The 15,826-nt window shown below is 31.4% G+C and overlaps 1 protein-coding gene across 6 annotated transcripts in view; it reads right to left on the reverse strand.

The window, feature by feature from the left end:
• The window catches only part of Dgkb (diacylglycerol kinase beta), a 580,628-nt gene that overhangs the window by 352,844 nt on the left and 211,958 nt on the right, over positions 1-15,826 (reverse strand). For all 6 annotated transcript variants that reach the window (XM_077796729.1, XM_026408351.2, XM_026408343.2 and 3 more), the window contains one exon: positions 12,737-12,897. In XM_077796729.1, the coding sequence (XP_077652855.1) occupies positions 12,737-12,897 (161 nt within the window). The remainder of the gene's footprint in view (positions 1-12,736; positions 12,898-15,826) is intronic.

Below are 15,826 nucleotides of genomic sequence, written 5' to 3' on the forward strand. Positions count from 1 at the left end.
ACATGAACAAGATATAGAAATATATATTTATTTTCATTCAGATAAATAAGCAATTATGTCACATAATTTATTGTGCCCTTCAACTTCATCAAATGATCTGAAATTTCAACATATAGCAAATATACAATATTTTCTACATCTGTAATTTGTTTAACTTTATATTCAGTTCTATTTAATTACTCTATTTTAGTTACAGTAACTTAGTAGGATTTAGTACCCTGCAAGAAAATTGACGATTATAAGGTATTCATTATTTCAGAAATTTATAAAGGCATTTTTGCCCAAGTACAATTTATAATTAATCAAAATCAGCTACCAGTAATCCTATTAGGATTCTCAGTAGCAATGGGCTAAATGTAAAAATTAAGTCTTAGGAGTACTTGATTTCCTAATAATATTAAATAGTCCCATACAGGAACATGAATCAAATTCTTATTATTCAGATCATATTTTATAAGTTTGCATATATTATTTGGCTTGCCTTGTATAAGCTGGACATCTATCTATTAAAAGTAAACCTTTGTGTTTTATAGTTTTGTTGATATTATTAACTATTTTACTCATGTTACAATAAATGGTAATATAAAGGAAAGTTATGGGGTTGAAATAAAAATGTATCTATCCAGTATTCACCACCTTATCTTTTGGTTTACTAGATCAATTTTTAGTTGATGCATACTTACTATGACTATATATCACCTTCAAAATAATAACCTTTGTCAAATTTATGAGATATTTAAATTTTTTATCAAGAAGTTAGCTCACTTTTCTAGAAGTATTGACTGGAATAATAATAGAAATTTTTGTTTTCTTCTTGATTTTATTTGGAATATCTTTAGTATTCTATAATTTCCATATTTTAGCTATTGATTTATAGAAAACATTGCAAATGTTCTTCTAATTAGCTTTTAATTATGAAAAGTGGCAACCCTGTTTTTCACCTCAATTAAACAACTCTGCTAATTTACACCCATTTTAGCTTCCTTAAAAAACCCTACTTGGTCAAGAAGTTTTTTGTCCTTGCATGTATTATTTGAATTTACTTGATAGTTTTTTTTTTACAGTTTTTGCATGTGAATTTTCTTTTGGGGTATATATTTATGAAACATTTATAATAAGTTTTTCTAACTATGTAAAATAAACTGGGAAATTTTCCCATTAAAATCCATAGTCTATTTTTTTTTTTTAGTATTAAGAGTAATGCTATGATGGATAAATTGAATAGAACCCAGCTTTAGTAATTCTATTACTACAGTTTTACATTTTCCCCTTTGGCTATATGCTGAAAGCAGGGGTTCTTGAAGGGTGATACTACACAAGCAATACTGGGATTACCTGGGATCTTGTTAGACATTTAAATTTTTGGACTTCATCTCAGACATACTAAATTTAAAAAATGTGAATGGTGGCAATTTGGCATTTTGTAAAGCTCTTCACATTATTCTGATAATATGCTTAAGTTTGAGATCCATTGGCTTACATTCTACTCTTCCCTCTTCAACAAATTTCAGTTCTTTATATTTGGATAAAAATATTCAATTTATTCTGCATTGCCAGAAAAACATGGTTGATGTACTCATAATAACTTAAATATTTTCCAGAGCTTTGGTTATATCTTAAATTAATTATGTTGTGTATTCATTTCTTTCTGTGAAAAATGTTCTTTCCAGTTTTCTATATATTCTATTTACTTATTTGGAAGATAAGGCTTTGTGTTTTATATATAATTACTATTTTGGTGTTTCCTCTCAAGGTATCTTACTGTCATTAATTCATCGTAATTTTTGTTTGTTTTGTGCATTTCTCCTTGGTCTTTGATTATTTGAATATTTTATTATATCTTATAATTCAAAAAACTTTTTTAAAAAGTATAAAACCATTATGACTGTAATTTTTGTTTCTGGACAGTTTGGGACATACTTCACTAGGCTTTGCTACGAACTCTGCCAGTATAGATTAACATCTAAGTAATGCCAATTCATTTTTTATTTTCATTTTATCTGAAAAATTTAGAATAATATTTAATTGAAATCATTAAATTTCTAAATATTTTAATGTCTTTTCATTGGTGCCAATACATGGCTTTATGCTATTTTGGTCAAATAATTATCATTTAGAATCTCTACAAATTTATTATTACAGTATGAAGAAATTATTAAGATGATTTTCCTGAAATATAGCCTTAAAATTTTGATTCACATTGTTTATCATTCTTAATGTTTTATATTTTCTTATTTACCTGTTTGTGATAATCAAATTTCCAAGGTGTTCTTTTTTATAGATCTATCTCAAAAGAATTATAGATATATTTATTGTTTACATTTTCTATATCTACATCTATACATATAACAGTTCCATTGACTACATATGCATATTCTTGCCATTTACATGTACATATTTGTATTATTATCTATAGAATATATGTAAATAATGAGTTTATGTATATTCTTTCCAATGCATGTATAGAATCACTATATTATTGTTAATGAATTTTCTCTCTCAGTTTACATTATATTTGTATCTTATTTCTTGAAAGAATAGTAAGATCTCTTATTTTTTTGTTCATCCTACAAGATGAAAAGTTATAGATTTTCCTTTGAAATTTCGCAATATATAAGAATAGTATATGTCCTATGTAGCTTACTAGTTTCCTTGAATTTTATCTTGGATCTAAGAATTATCTAGGAATCTGTTCTAAAATTTTCAGATGATGGGATTTTTAGATCTGCTTCATATGTACTTCCCATAGGATTGAATTATCAGATCACTGAGGGGAATTGAGATGGTGGATACAATCATCAGAATATGTGCATGTGTGGGAATATCACCATGAAATCCAAATAAACCCAAATAAAATAAGAGGCATCTGCTTAAATGTAACACTGAAGTCACTGAAATTTCAAAATCTTGAATCTGAAGCATTTGTAACTTGAGATGAGGTAGAAGCTGTTTCGTGAAATTTCAGGATATCACTTGACCCACTAGGTACCTAACTACACCTTATTTGAGTCCCTTTAATTTCCTTCGTTCCTTCCTTTCCTCTTGCCCCCTCTTTCTTCCTCCTTTCTCTTTCCTCCCTATTTCTCTCTTCCTTTGTTATTTTCTCAGAACACATTACATGATGTCTACCCTCTTTATAAAATTTTATAGTAAAATAGTGAACATTATTACTGACTACAGTTTGAATAAATGATTTAGAGATCTCTAGAACTTATATGTTTGACTGAAACTTTATGCTCATTGACTAATAATTCTTGACTTTCCCTGCCCACAGCCCTGGTAACCACTATTCATTATTCAGTTTTGTGGATCTATTTTAGGTACTTCAAGTAAGTGAAAATATGTAGTATTTTGTTTTCAGTGATTAGTTTATTTCACCCAGATAATGCCCACAAGGCTCGTCCTTGTTGTTGCATATTTTTTTTTCTTTTTTTTTCTTTTTTTTAAGAGAGAGTGAGAGAGGAGAGAGAGAGAGAGAGAGTGAGAATTTTTGATATTTATTTTTTTAGTTCTCGGCGGACACAACATCTTTGTTGGTATGTGGTGCTGAGGATTGAACCCGGGCCCCACGCATGCCAGGCGAGCGCGCTACCGCTTGAGCCACATCCCCAGCCCCTTGTTGTTGCATATTTTATTGAAGAATTTCCTTCTTTTTAAGGCAAATGATATTCATTTATATAAAGATATCACATTTTCTTTATAATTAATCTATCATTGGTCATTGGTATTTTTTTTACATCATTTTTTGTTGTTTCTATATATGTTGTTCTATAACATTATTCAAATATTAGAAAAATATTTCTTCTTACACCTTGGATGTTGACAAGTGCTACAGTAAATACAGGAGGGATAATCTTTTCAAGATCCTGATTTCAATCTTCTGAGATAGATGTATACCAAAAAGTGGGATTGCTATACTACATGATAACTATATTTTTAACTTTCTAAGAAACTTCCACACTATTTCTAATAATGGATTCACCATTTTGATTCACACCAACTCTGCAAGAGTCCCAATTCCCCACATCCTTGGCTATACTAATCATCTTTATTTTTTGGAAAATAGCTATCCTTATAGGCATAAAGTGATATCTCATTGTGATTTTGATTTAAATTTCCTTGATGATTAGTGATATTAAGCATATTTTCATATAGCTGTTCATTATTTTAAATGTCTTCTTTAGAGAAACATTTATGCAATTCCATTGCTTGTTTTATAATAATGTTATTAGTATTTATTTATTTATTTATTGCTATTCAATTATGGAAGTTCTTTATTTTTTTCTTGAGGATTAACCACTTATCATATAAACAATTAGCACATGCATTCTCCCATTCAATCAACTGGCTTCAATCTGTGGGTTAATTCCTTTGCTATGCAAAAGCATTTTAGTTTGATATAGTCTTACTTATTTTTGGTTTTGCTGCCTGTGCTTTTGGTGGCATATTTAAATAATCAGTGCCAACACCAAAGTCAATAAAGTTTCCTCATCCATTTTCTTCCAGGAGTTTTACAGTCTCAAGTAAGCACTTAATTCATTAATCTACTTTAATTTGTGTGTGTGCTATATGGGTTCAATTTCAATCTTTTAACTATGAATATCCAGTTTGCTCAACAGTATTTTAAAGACATTTTCCTTTTTCTATTGTATATTTTGGCAACCTATTGTTTATATTGTTCCAATTGTCGATATGACTGTCTTTACGCCAGTGCCATTCTTTGTGAATTACTGTTGCTTTGTAATATAGTATGAATTCAGGAAGTGAATTCTCTTGCTTTGTTTGAAATTAATTTGTGGAATTTTGTGTTTACATATGAATTTATGTTTTTTTTCCTGTTTCTATAAAACAAATGTCATTGGGCTATTTTGTACATTTTACGTTGCATTTGTAGATTGCATTGTGTGGTATGGACTCTTTAACAATATTATTCTTTGATTTTTTTTTGGAAGAATGTGAGAAATATTAGCATTACATCTTTAAATGTTTGACAAAAGTCACTAGTGAAGCTATCTAGTTCCATATATCCTTTGTTGGGTAGTTTTTCTGTTAGTGATTCAATTGCCATGTAATGTATATATCTGTTCATATTATTTTTTTCATAATGGATACTTTGTTTCTAGAAACTTTTTTTTCCTCTAGCTTGTTCAATTTGTTTTTAATAGTCTCTTTTTAAAATTTATGTTGCATCACTTATAATGTATCTTCTTTAATTTATTGTTGTATTCATTTGAGTCTTCTTTTTTTATTATTCTAGCTAAGGATTTGTCAATTATAATTAATTTCTTTTAAAAAGCCCTTTAGATTCATGATTTTTTCTATTTTTAAAAATTTTCCATTTCACTTATTTCTCCTATAGATTTGCCATTTTCTTTTAACTTTGGACTTGATTTATTCTAACTTTTTTTTTACAGTGTTAGGATGCTTATTTTTAATGCACATGTTCAAACCTGAATCACCCTGTTAGTTTTACAGCAAACCTTAATGTTGGTAAGTTATATTTTAATTTTCATTTGTCTTGAGATCTTTTCTAATTGCCCACTTGATTTCTTTGTTGATAAAAGGGATGTTTTTGAGTATGTTGTTTAATTACTGTATTTCTGAAATTTTCAGATTTGCTGTTGATTTCTAGTTTTGTTACCTGCACATAGAAAGGATATTTCTATTTTAAGATGAGAACAACTTAAGTTGAACTGTGTGAAAAAAACTATATTTTAACTTCTCATGTCATGTTTTATGCTTTTATCACATTTTACATCTTTTCATATTATATGTTCTAATTTATATATTTTTAGTAATAGTTATTTTTAGTGCTTTTTGCTTTTAACTTTTGCACTGGAATTATAAGTGATTTACCCATTAACATTATGAAGTACAGCCTCCTGTGTTTACCTTTATTAATGGATGTCATCTTTTCTTGTGCTGTTTCGTTGCTGGTTAGCATTACAATTTTTTCAACTTAAACAACTATATTAAGCATTTCCAGTAAGGCATTTCTAGTGGCAATGAACTCTCTCAGTTTTGTTGTCTGAGATTTTCTCTGTCCTTCATTTCAGGGGACAGCTTTACAGTGTATAATTATTTTTTGTTGGCAGTCCTCTCACACCCCACCATCCCACAACAGTTTAAATATATCCTCCCACTCTCTAATGACTTTGAAATTCCCATGCAAATGTCATCAGTTAATTTGATAGTTTTTCCCTTGTTTGTGACAAGTCACTTTCTTTTTGCTGCTTTTAAAGTTCTCTTGGTCTCATAATTTTAACAATCTGATTTTAATGTGTTCACTGTGCTTTTTTTTAGTTCATCTTATTCATCTCTACTTAGGCTTCTTGGATCTTGTTGTCTATTTTCTTCTCCACAGCTAATAAGTATAAGAGCTAATTCTTTGAATAGTTTTGGTTATTTCTCTCCTCTCCTGAGATATCCAGAGTGTATACCTTAGTCCACTTGATGGTATTCCATAAGTGTCCTAAGTTTTCTTCACTCTTCCTTTTTCTTTTCATTTTTCATTCTCATTCTTCAATTCATTCCTTTTTTTCTTTGGCATTTTTGATAATATTTTCCAATGATCTGTCTTCAAGTTATCCTTTTTTTGTGCTTGTCCTACTTTACTGCTGAATGCTTCTGATGAATTTTCATTTCACTTATTATGTTCTTCAGTTTCAGGGTTTTTTACTTGATATTTTTTATCATTTTGTTGAAAATGTATCCTTGTTTATTTATTGTTCTTTTGAATTCAGTGAACATTTTTAATGAAAGTTATTTTTCATTTTCTGCCAAGTAAATCATATAAATATTTATTTAGGATGGGCTTCTGGAGAATTATTTTGTTTATATGCTTAAAACACTATTGCCTAGTTCTTCATTTTCCTTAGTGTTCTGTATCAGTAGTATCATCACAGTTGACAGCTGCCTCTCCCAGTCCTCACAGACTAATTTTATGCAGAAAGCTTCACCAATTAACCAGATGAGAGGTCTTGAAGTCTTGACCAACTCTTTGACTCTTTAGGGAGAAGTGGAAGCAGATGAAACTGATGTTAACAGGTTTCTCCCTAATCATCTGGAGCTATGCCAGAGTTAGGGTCTGTAACACAGAGGTATCCTGAATCTCTATACCAACCTCAGTGAGTCTTGTTTTTATTCTCCCAAGGTGCAGGAGCCTTTTACTTCACTTCTGATTTATCACTGAGAATTCATCTTTGAGTTATTGTTACAGTGGTGTTTTGGGGGGCAGTAAAAATGCCATATTGCTGACATCACTCCTGTTATTTTTACTTTAATATCAAAAAAATTTTAAAACTTCTGGTAAAAATTCCTGGGCTGGGTATATACCTCAGGCATAGGGTATTTGCTTAGCATATGCAAGGCCCTGGGTTCAATCCCAATACCACAGTAAATAAGTACACAAATAAAATTTTCCTTCCTTATTATTATTTAAAATAGAACTACTGTATGATCGAGCAATCATATTAATGGATATCTATCCCAAGGAAATGAAATCAGTATGTTGAGGAAATACTTGCCTTCCCATTTTTAAAAATGTAGCACTATCCACAATAGTCAAAAGTTTTAAACAACCTAAGTATCAATCAACTAATGAATGGATAAAGAAAATGTGGTACATATATACCATGAAATATTATTCAGCCATAAAAATAATGAAATCCTAATATTTGTGACGATATGGATGGGGTTGGTGATCACTTTGTTTCATTAAATAAGGCAGGCATAGAAAGCACTGCATGAACTTATATAAGAACTTAAAAAGTTGATTTCATGAAAGTTGAGAATAAAATAGGGGATACCAAAGGCTAGGAAGAGTAGGAAGAATGGGGGGAAGAAAAGTTTGATCAATGGATACTAAATTGCACTAAGTAGGAGTAAGAAATTTTGGTGGGCTATTTTACAGCATTTTTACATTTTACATATGACTAGGTGGGTACTTATATCTTAAAACAATAGAAAAAGGGATTTTTAAAAAGTTTTCACCATGAAGAAGTTATAACATCTAAGTAAATATGTTTAACCTAATTCTACAATATATATCAAAAAATCACATATTACTTAAAGTAATATATACAAATATATAGTTGAAAAAAATTAGGACAAAAACATTAGTCTTTTAAAAGTCAACTTTATTGTCCAAATTTCTCCATTTACTCATTCTAATTTATCAGACTTCTTGGCAGTTTTCATCTAGTAAGCCATTGTCTTCTTGAAATAATCTTTTGTCTACCTAAACATCTTATTCTTTAATTTTCCTTCTGCTTCATTTGCCTTTACTTTTCAGGGAAGTTCCCAGATCCTCCTTCTCTAGCAAATATCTAGGTATTAATAAATCTTGAGGTTTTATCCTGAAGTTTAGTTTCTTCTTTTAGAACTATTTACCATTAATTACATCAGTGTATACTGATTTAAGTATTTGCTGCAATAGATGTAAAATAATGGGCAAACTTTTCATCCATTTTCTGACTGTACACTTTTTTGCACTGTGACTATATTCCATCGAGAGAACAAGTTTGTCTTTCCACTCCTTGTATCTAAGCTTAGCCATGTGACATTCTTTGACCAATGAATCATTCACAAACTTGATGCAAAGGCTTGAATGGTGTTTGAACAGTGGGGTTAATCCTCTGCCTACTGAGAATTCTTCCACCATCATGTGATAAAGTCATGACCAACAGCATATCATAATCATACCAGTAGCCAGAATAAACTGCAAGATTCATGAGTGAATCATGGACAGACTAGTCCCAGATAATTTGCCACTGATGGTTCTCCATGGAGGGTAACCACAGACTTCTAAACACGAAATCTCATAATTAAAACTTTGTCTTGAAACTTAGTCTTGAAGATTAAGCCCTGAAGCTTTCTTTTCTTTCATCCTTTTAACACTATGAATTCTGTTTTCAAAATATTTTCTTAAGTATATCCAATTATTTCAGTGATCATGACTCTTAGTGTCTTTACCTGTCCCTGACTGAATAAGATATGCTAAACTGGCCTCTTTGCTTCCATTCCTGTAAATCTCCATGAGGCAACTGGAATAATTTTTAATAGAGTAGTTCTTTTAATTGACTTTCTTGAAGTGACTTGTCATATTAACAAATATTTTTCTCCATAAGTCATAAAAGATTGTTGTTAAGATACTATCTATAAACTTGAATATTTTTTCCCATTTTGAGGTATGATTATCAAGTCATTGATGCTATTTCCAAACCTGTTTATGCAAATTTTGGGTTTAATAATATTTAATTACATATAAAAAGAATATATGATTATAAATATGTTTTTATGGAAACAAGTCAATTGCTGTGGGAAGGCTGTTGTAAGTATAATGCTGGAATTTTGCTCTTTAATTACATCTGAGAGATAATTATTAATAATTATTAAAAATAATTGTAAAAATCCAGAACAAAATGGAATACATTGCTATTTTAGTGTTTTTGATATTTTGCTCCACTTTCAAGAAACTGAATTGGCAATCATAGGTGGCTTATTGTGGAGTGTGATTTATATATCAAAGTGTGAAAAACTCTAGTGAATGGCCTGTATTTGAAGAAAGAATATTGGCTGGGCTTTTTAGAATACGTTGACCAATTCTATTATATTTATAGGTTTAAAAGGAAATATTTAAAGTTGTATTATCATTTCTATGATACTTGTTTTGTCTGTCTTTCAATTAATGTCTGACTCTCACCTCTAGTAGAAGATATCCTGCTATCCATAAACTGTACTACTTTATTTCTCAATTATAATCATTCAAACCTTCAGTGGCTTATCACTAAAATGACAAATCCAATAGCTTCCAAGAGCCTTACAGACCAGACTGCAGCCATTTCTACAGATGCCTTTCATGTCATTCACTCCCACTCTCCCTCTATGCTCCAGGCACACTGGTCTAAGTGGTCTTTGAAGACACAAAGCTCTTTCTCACCTCAAGCCCTTCACATACAACTATATAGACCTGGTATGTTCTTTCTATCTCTTTGGTGTCCAGCTCAGTATTCTTCAGATCTCATTCTTAAATGAAAATTTTTATATAAGCCATTCCTGACTATTAGATCTAAAGTTGATGTCCCTTATTCTAGGTCATGGTAACTTTTGTTTCTTTCACTTCATTTACCATGTTTAAAAAGCTTTATATTTATTTATTTTTTAGTGAATGCCTATCAAAAAATCTCCATTATTTGAGAGTTGTCTGAAACAGTAGTAATCTTTATGGCAAATGAACAAGAGAGGTCAGTGCCTTAATTTTCAAGACTGATTAAGAGAAGTGACTATCCAGTAAACTAGCCAGAAATTTAACAGTAGGCTTTGGGAATGAGATAGTCACAATGGGTGGAGATACACTGTTAGAGAAAGCAAAGGAAATCTTGGTTATTTTCATATCACTGCTTAAATGAGAGGACATGTAAATAGACAGAAGAGAAAAAAAGTAAACCTGATGTATAATTTTTTGAACTTTGAATATGATCCTCAAAGAACACATGGTTCCATCTAAAAGCAAAGGGGAAAAGATGTACTACCTCAAAATGTTTGAGTACAACTTTTAGTTAACTATACTGATACAGGATTGATATCTTGGAAGCCAGGATCAAAACAAAATAAGATTAAAAAAAAATTGAGGCAACAGCATGGGTACACCACAGAGGAGAAAGTCTCCACAGAAAAGTCACTAAACAAGCAAGCATGCAGAAGAATGAAAATCCAGAGTCGTTAAGACATACAAATACAATTTCTAGTTTCCAACAAAAATATGCAAAAGAATATGAAAGTATGTTTGGGTCCCTGATGTTGGACTTAGCAAAGACTTCATAATAGCTATTATAATCATGTCAAAAAACTAAAGTTAACCATATTTAAAGAATAAAGGAAAGTACAGCAACAATGATTCTTCACACATAAAAATTCTAATTAAAGATAAGAAATGATTAAAAAATGAAAATTCTGGAGTTAAAAATTATAGTAACCAAAACAAATGATCAAAAATTCCTAAAGAGATTTTAAAAATTAACATCATTCATAATATTCAAAGACTGTAAACAATCCAAATAGCCATCTATTGGTGAAGGAATAATGTATAATACACACATATAATGAATTATAATTCAGCAATAAAAAGGAAAATAGCATTCACATAATTTACATGAATGAACTTCAAGCAAATGTTATGTAAAGAATCAAGATGAAAAAGACCATATAGTACATGATTTCCTTCATATAAAATGTCCTTAAAACAAGCATTAGAAAACAGATTAGTTTTTGCCTAACATTGGGGGAGGGAGTCAAAACTGTTTACAAATGGGGATTAGAGTTCTTGTTTGGCAGTTAAAATATCTTAAAATAGGGATAAAATATTAAATTCATTAAAAGTACACTCAAATGAGTGAATCAGGTTATGCTGAAGGTACACACTAATAAAGCAACTGAAAATACTGTTTCATACCAATATGATAGGAAAGCTGTATTTGTTTTGTTTGTTTGTTTGCTTTTATCACTGTGACCAAAATACCAGAAAATAATAATTTAAAAGAGGATAGTTTATTTTGGTTCACTTTCCAGAGGTTTCTATCTAAAGTCAGCTGGCTCCACTGCTTTGAGACTTGTAGTGAGGTAGAGACATGATGGTTGATGTGGCAGAGGAAAGCTATTCTCCTCTTCGTAACCAGGAAGCAGAGAGAGTAAGGAAGGGGCTGGAGACAAGATATGTCCTTCTAGTGAACTCCTTCAGTGATCAACCAACTTCTTCCAGCTAGGCTCCACTTCCTACTTTTTCCACCACCTCCCATTAATGTTATCAAGTTATAAAACTCTCAGTGAACTAATCCACTGATGAAGTCACAGTCCCATGATACAATTACTTTCATAAAGCACTACCTCTGAAAATTGCTGCCCTTGGGGCCAAGCCTTCAACACATGAGCCTTTGGGGGACATTCAAGATCCAAACCATAACAAGAACTTCTCAGGATCAAGATACATTACAAATACATTGCAATAATAATAACCATCAAAGTATTAATTCATTGTGTATTTTGTCTTTATTATGTAGCATTATTTGAAGTCCTTAAATTATAATCATATTATATGTAACTTTCTAAGAAAGGAAATAAATAACATGGTACTAGTAAATGAATACACTCAGATTAAATAATTTTCTCAAGGACCCTTCATTTAACAGACTCAACTGCTACTTTTTATAGTGTGTGTGTGTGTGTGTGTGTGTGTGTGAGAGAGAGAGAGAGAGAGAGAGAGAGAGAAAGAGTAGAGAGAGAGAGACAAAGACACAGAGAGAGATAAGATGTAAGATTTATACTGAAATACATACATCAAATGCAATGCTATCATATATATATTTTTACCTGCATAATTATTGGATAAATACATGTAAATAAAAGAATTGTAAAATGATCAATTCCTCAACAATTAAGATTTTCATATCTTATAAACCATTCTAAGCTTCAATTTAGTAACAAAAATGGTCAGGCTGAAAAAATGGATCCCTTTCCTTTGTTTAACACATAAAAATTTTATAAATTGCTGATATTTTGACTTTAAATAAATCCATAAGCTTTATTATTGCCTATTAAAAGAGGTGTTTTGCTGACACAAAGATAAAATAAATTATTTATAATCAGCAAATCTTCATTGTGTAATAGTTTTCATACAGTGTTTATCCAAGGCAGGTTAAAAAAAAAAAAAAAAAAAACAAGATGCAGTGGAAAATCTTACCACACCAATGGAAAAGTAATTGTTGATGATACTGTAAGGCACTGGGTCTCCTTTCTCATCTTTGTCATTAGGTATGACTTCAAACTTCCACCTGTCCAACATGATTTCTGTGCTGGTTTCAATGTCTTTTAGTATTTTCATCAGATTCTCACCTTCATAACCTAATGAAAAAAAATTATCTTGAGAAAAAAGCTAAAAAGTAACAAAAGCTGTTATTTTGTGTTTAGATGTATTCATGGATATAAATTATTCTAAAGCTAAATAAGGCATTTAAAGTTAATTCTACCACCAAAGTAAGAATTAACTATAATCTTACCATAAACATACCAAGATTTTCTTAGCTTTTATTTGCAATGCATATTTCTGTTCTATGGTTCAAATTTTCAGTACACCCAATTGCCAAATGAACATTTCTGTTGTATATCCCCACAAATGTTTCAATACATTCAAACCATCTTAGAAAGATATCACCCTCCACCCAGTTGCTGAACCTAGATGCCATTTTAGACTTTTCATTCCTCCTTTATTCTCTCCTCTAGCAACAGAGGAATTTTAGTTTAAATAAAAAGATCCTGCTCTTTTTTGTTCATTGTATTTTTTTTTCTGTCTATTCAGGTGCTCTTTGTCTCTTTAACTAGTTTCCTTTTATTCCTTCAGCATGGTTTTGATAACACTTCTTTTTTGAAGCCACCCTTCTAAAACAACAGATCAGATGCCCCTCCTCTACAGTCCCACAGATGCAGGTTTCAACATCAGCCTTAGCTTAGAACGGACACACTGCACTATTGTTATTTGTGTTTTCCTCACTACAAGCTCTGCTTGCTAAATCTTCATGAATCAATATTTTAATGAATTTGCTACAGAGGAACAAAAAGGCCCAAACAGACAGTGTTTGTCTAACAATTTTCTTAAGTTTATCTGTGGGTATATATTAATAGTTAAAACTGTAGCCTCATCTGCTACGTTACTGTTTTTGTTTCTTCCTCAGTATTAGATTCCTCTCCTGTCAAATCTAACCTTGGTTGGGAAGATACAATGAGACATGGCATAAAAGAGGCCTAAAACTTAAAAGTTTTCAACAATATAATACTACTAAAGATAACATCAGAATTTGAAATGTTGTATTAAGTTAAACTCTCTTTTGTGCATGTGTGCATATACACACACCTGCATACATAAAATATACTTCAAATTAATATTTGAGTGGAAAATATTTTTAATAGCTTTTTTTTTTCCACGTTCAACTTTTGGCTTGTAACTTGTTAATTTACTTGTTGAACAAGGAAATATCAAAGGTTATTTGTCGTCATTAGAGCTGTTAGCATACATATATTGAAAAAAAACTCAATGGGTTAAAAGAAAAAAAAACAGGTACTCTCATATGTCAATATTTCCTAAAACATAGTAAGTTATATTAAAAATGGATTTGCTTAATTATTTATAAGAAGATGAACACAGTCCCACACTAAAAATACTACTTTTGGAGACAACCATTAACTCTTACTTTTCAGAGATTTAAAAAATAATTATGAACCATTTTATGCATACAGCAAAAGTACAATGAACAATCATTATATAGAAATTATTGACTATTTTTCAAAACATACGCCTGATGCAGTGGTGCATCCCTAAAATTCCATCAATTCAAGATTCTGAGGCAGGAATGTCCCAAGTTTGAGGCCAGCCTCAGCAACTTAGCAAGACCCTAGGTAAAAAAAAGGGGGATCGGAGGTGTAACTCAAAAGTAAAACATCCCTGGGTTCAATCCCCAGTAACAAAAGAAAATAAAAATTATATATATATATATATATATATATATGGAATTTTAAAATGTGAATATTAATAATATATACATAATTGAATTCAGTGCCAAAACACTGAATGACTTCAACTTAAAGACTAAATAATCACATTTACTTATATCAGATTTTTTAATAGTTCTAGTATCATTTTCATTTTTGTTAAGAACTATAAGTTAGCTGGGTATGGTTATTCATACCCGTAATCTCAACAGCTGAAGAGGCTGAGACAGGAGGCTCACAAGTTGTAAGCCAGCTTCAGTAACTACCGGAGGCCCTAAGCAACTTATCGAGATATTATATCGAAATATAAAATAAAAGGCGCTGGGGTGCAGGCTCAGTGGTTAAATGCCTGTAGGTTCAATCCCTGGTAACAGCAGCAATAACAAAAGAATAAGAATTTCTAGTCATCAAAATAAAAATTTTATATAGATATATATGTGTGTGTGTGTGTGTGTGTGTGTGTGTGTGTGTATACATTTCTCTACTGAATTAAATTTAAAAGCAGTTAGTTATATTCACTTATTTTCCAAGTTTTCCTTTTGTTTTAGAATAAGCAGGATGGATAGAAGAACAAGATGGTGGAGTACAGAAAGGAGGAAGGCCCAGCAATGCCTCAGCACCAGACTTAGAAAGCAGGCAAGTTACAAAGGAACCTCAATGAAACATAATACTGACCTGTAAAAACAGAACACAGAGCTACAGAAAGTTGGTAATCTGAGCACAAGTAATACTACCTTAGAGATGTGCAGCTCCAGCTGCCAGTGGAGGAAATGGAGGAGTGCAGACAAAGGAGCCCCGTGACCAGCAGATAAAGAAATGTTAAAATAAAGAAAAATCAATTTGGGGAAACCTGCAGTTTACTAATGAGTTGGTAGGGTAAGCTTCTGTGGGAAAACAAACCCTAAGTGATCCACTGAGGTGAAAGCGCTTGGTGGGGGCAGGAAGCCCTGTACAGGCAGACACAGGAATGCAACATGGAAAACCCTCCCCCAGGGCGGAGCCCGGAACGTGCCAGCAGGTGAGGAAAACGTTCCCGGGAGCTGGAATCTGGCCACACGCAGCTCGCACAGCCGCATACAGAGATGGGACCTTGTAAATTCATAAGGGAAGTTACCAGCAGTCGGAGAACAAATTCCCAAAGGTGCCTGAACCAGAGAGACTGAAATGGAACCAAAGAATGTTTTAGGTGAACCACTTAGCATCTGGATCCCAAGGGAGAAAAATCCCATAATGGCTGGCACCCCATAAGAGCTACTGTGAGGAGTCTCACTGTGGCCACAGAATTACA

Source organism: Urocitellus parryii, chromosome 3 (assembly GCF_045843805.1).
Source record: "Urocitellus parryii isolate mUroPar1 chromosome 3, mUroPar1.hap1, whole genome shotgun sequence".
Classification (NCBI taxonomy): domain Eukaryota; kingdom Metazoa; phylum Chordata; class Mammalia; order Rodentia; family Sciuridae; genus Urocitellus; species Urocitellus parryii.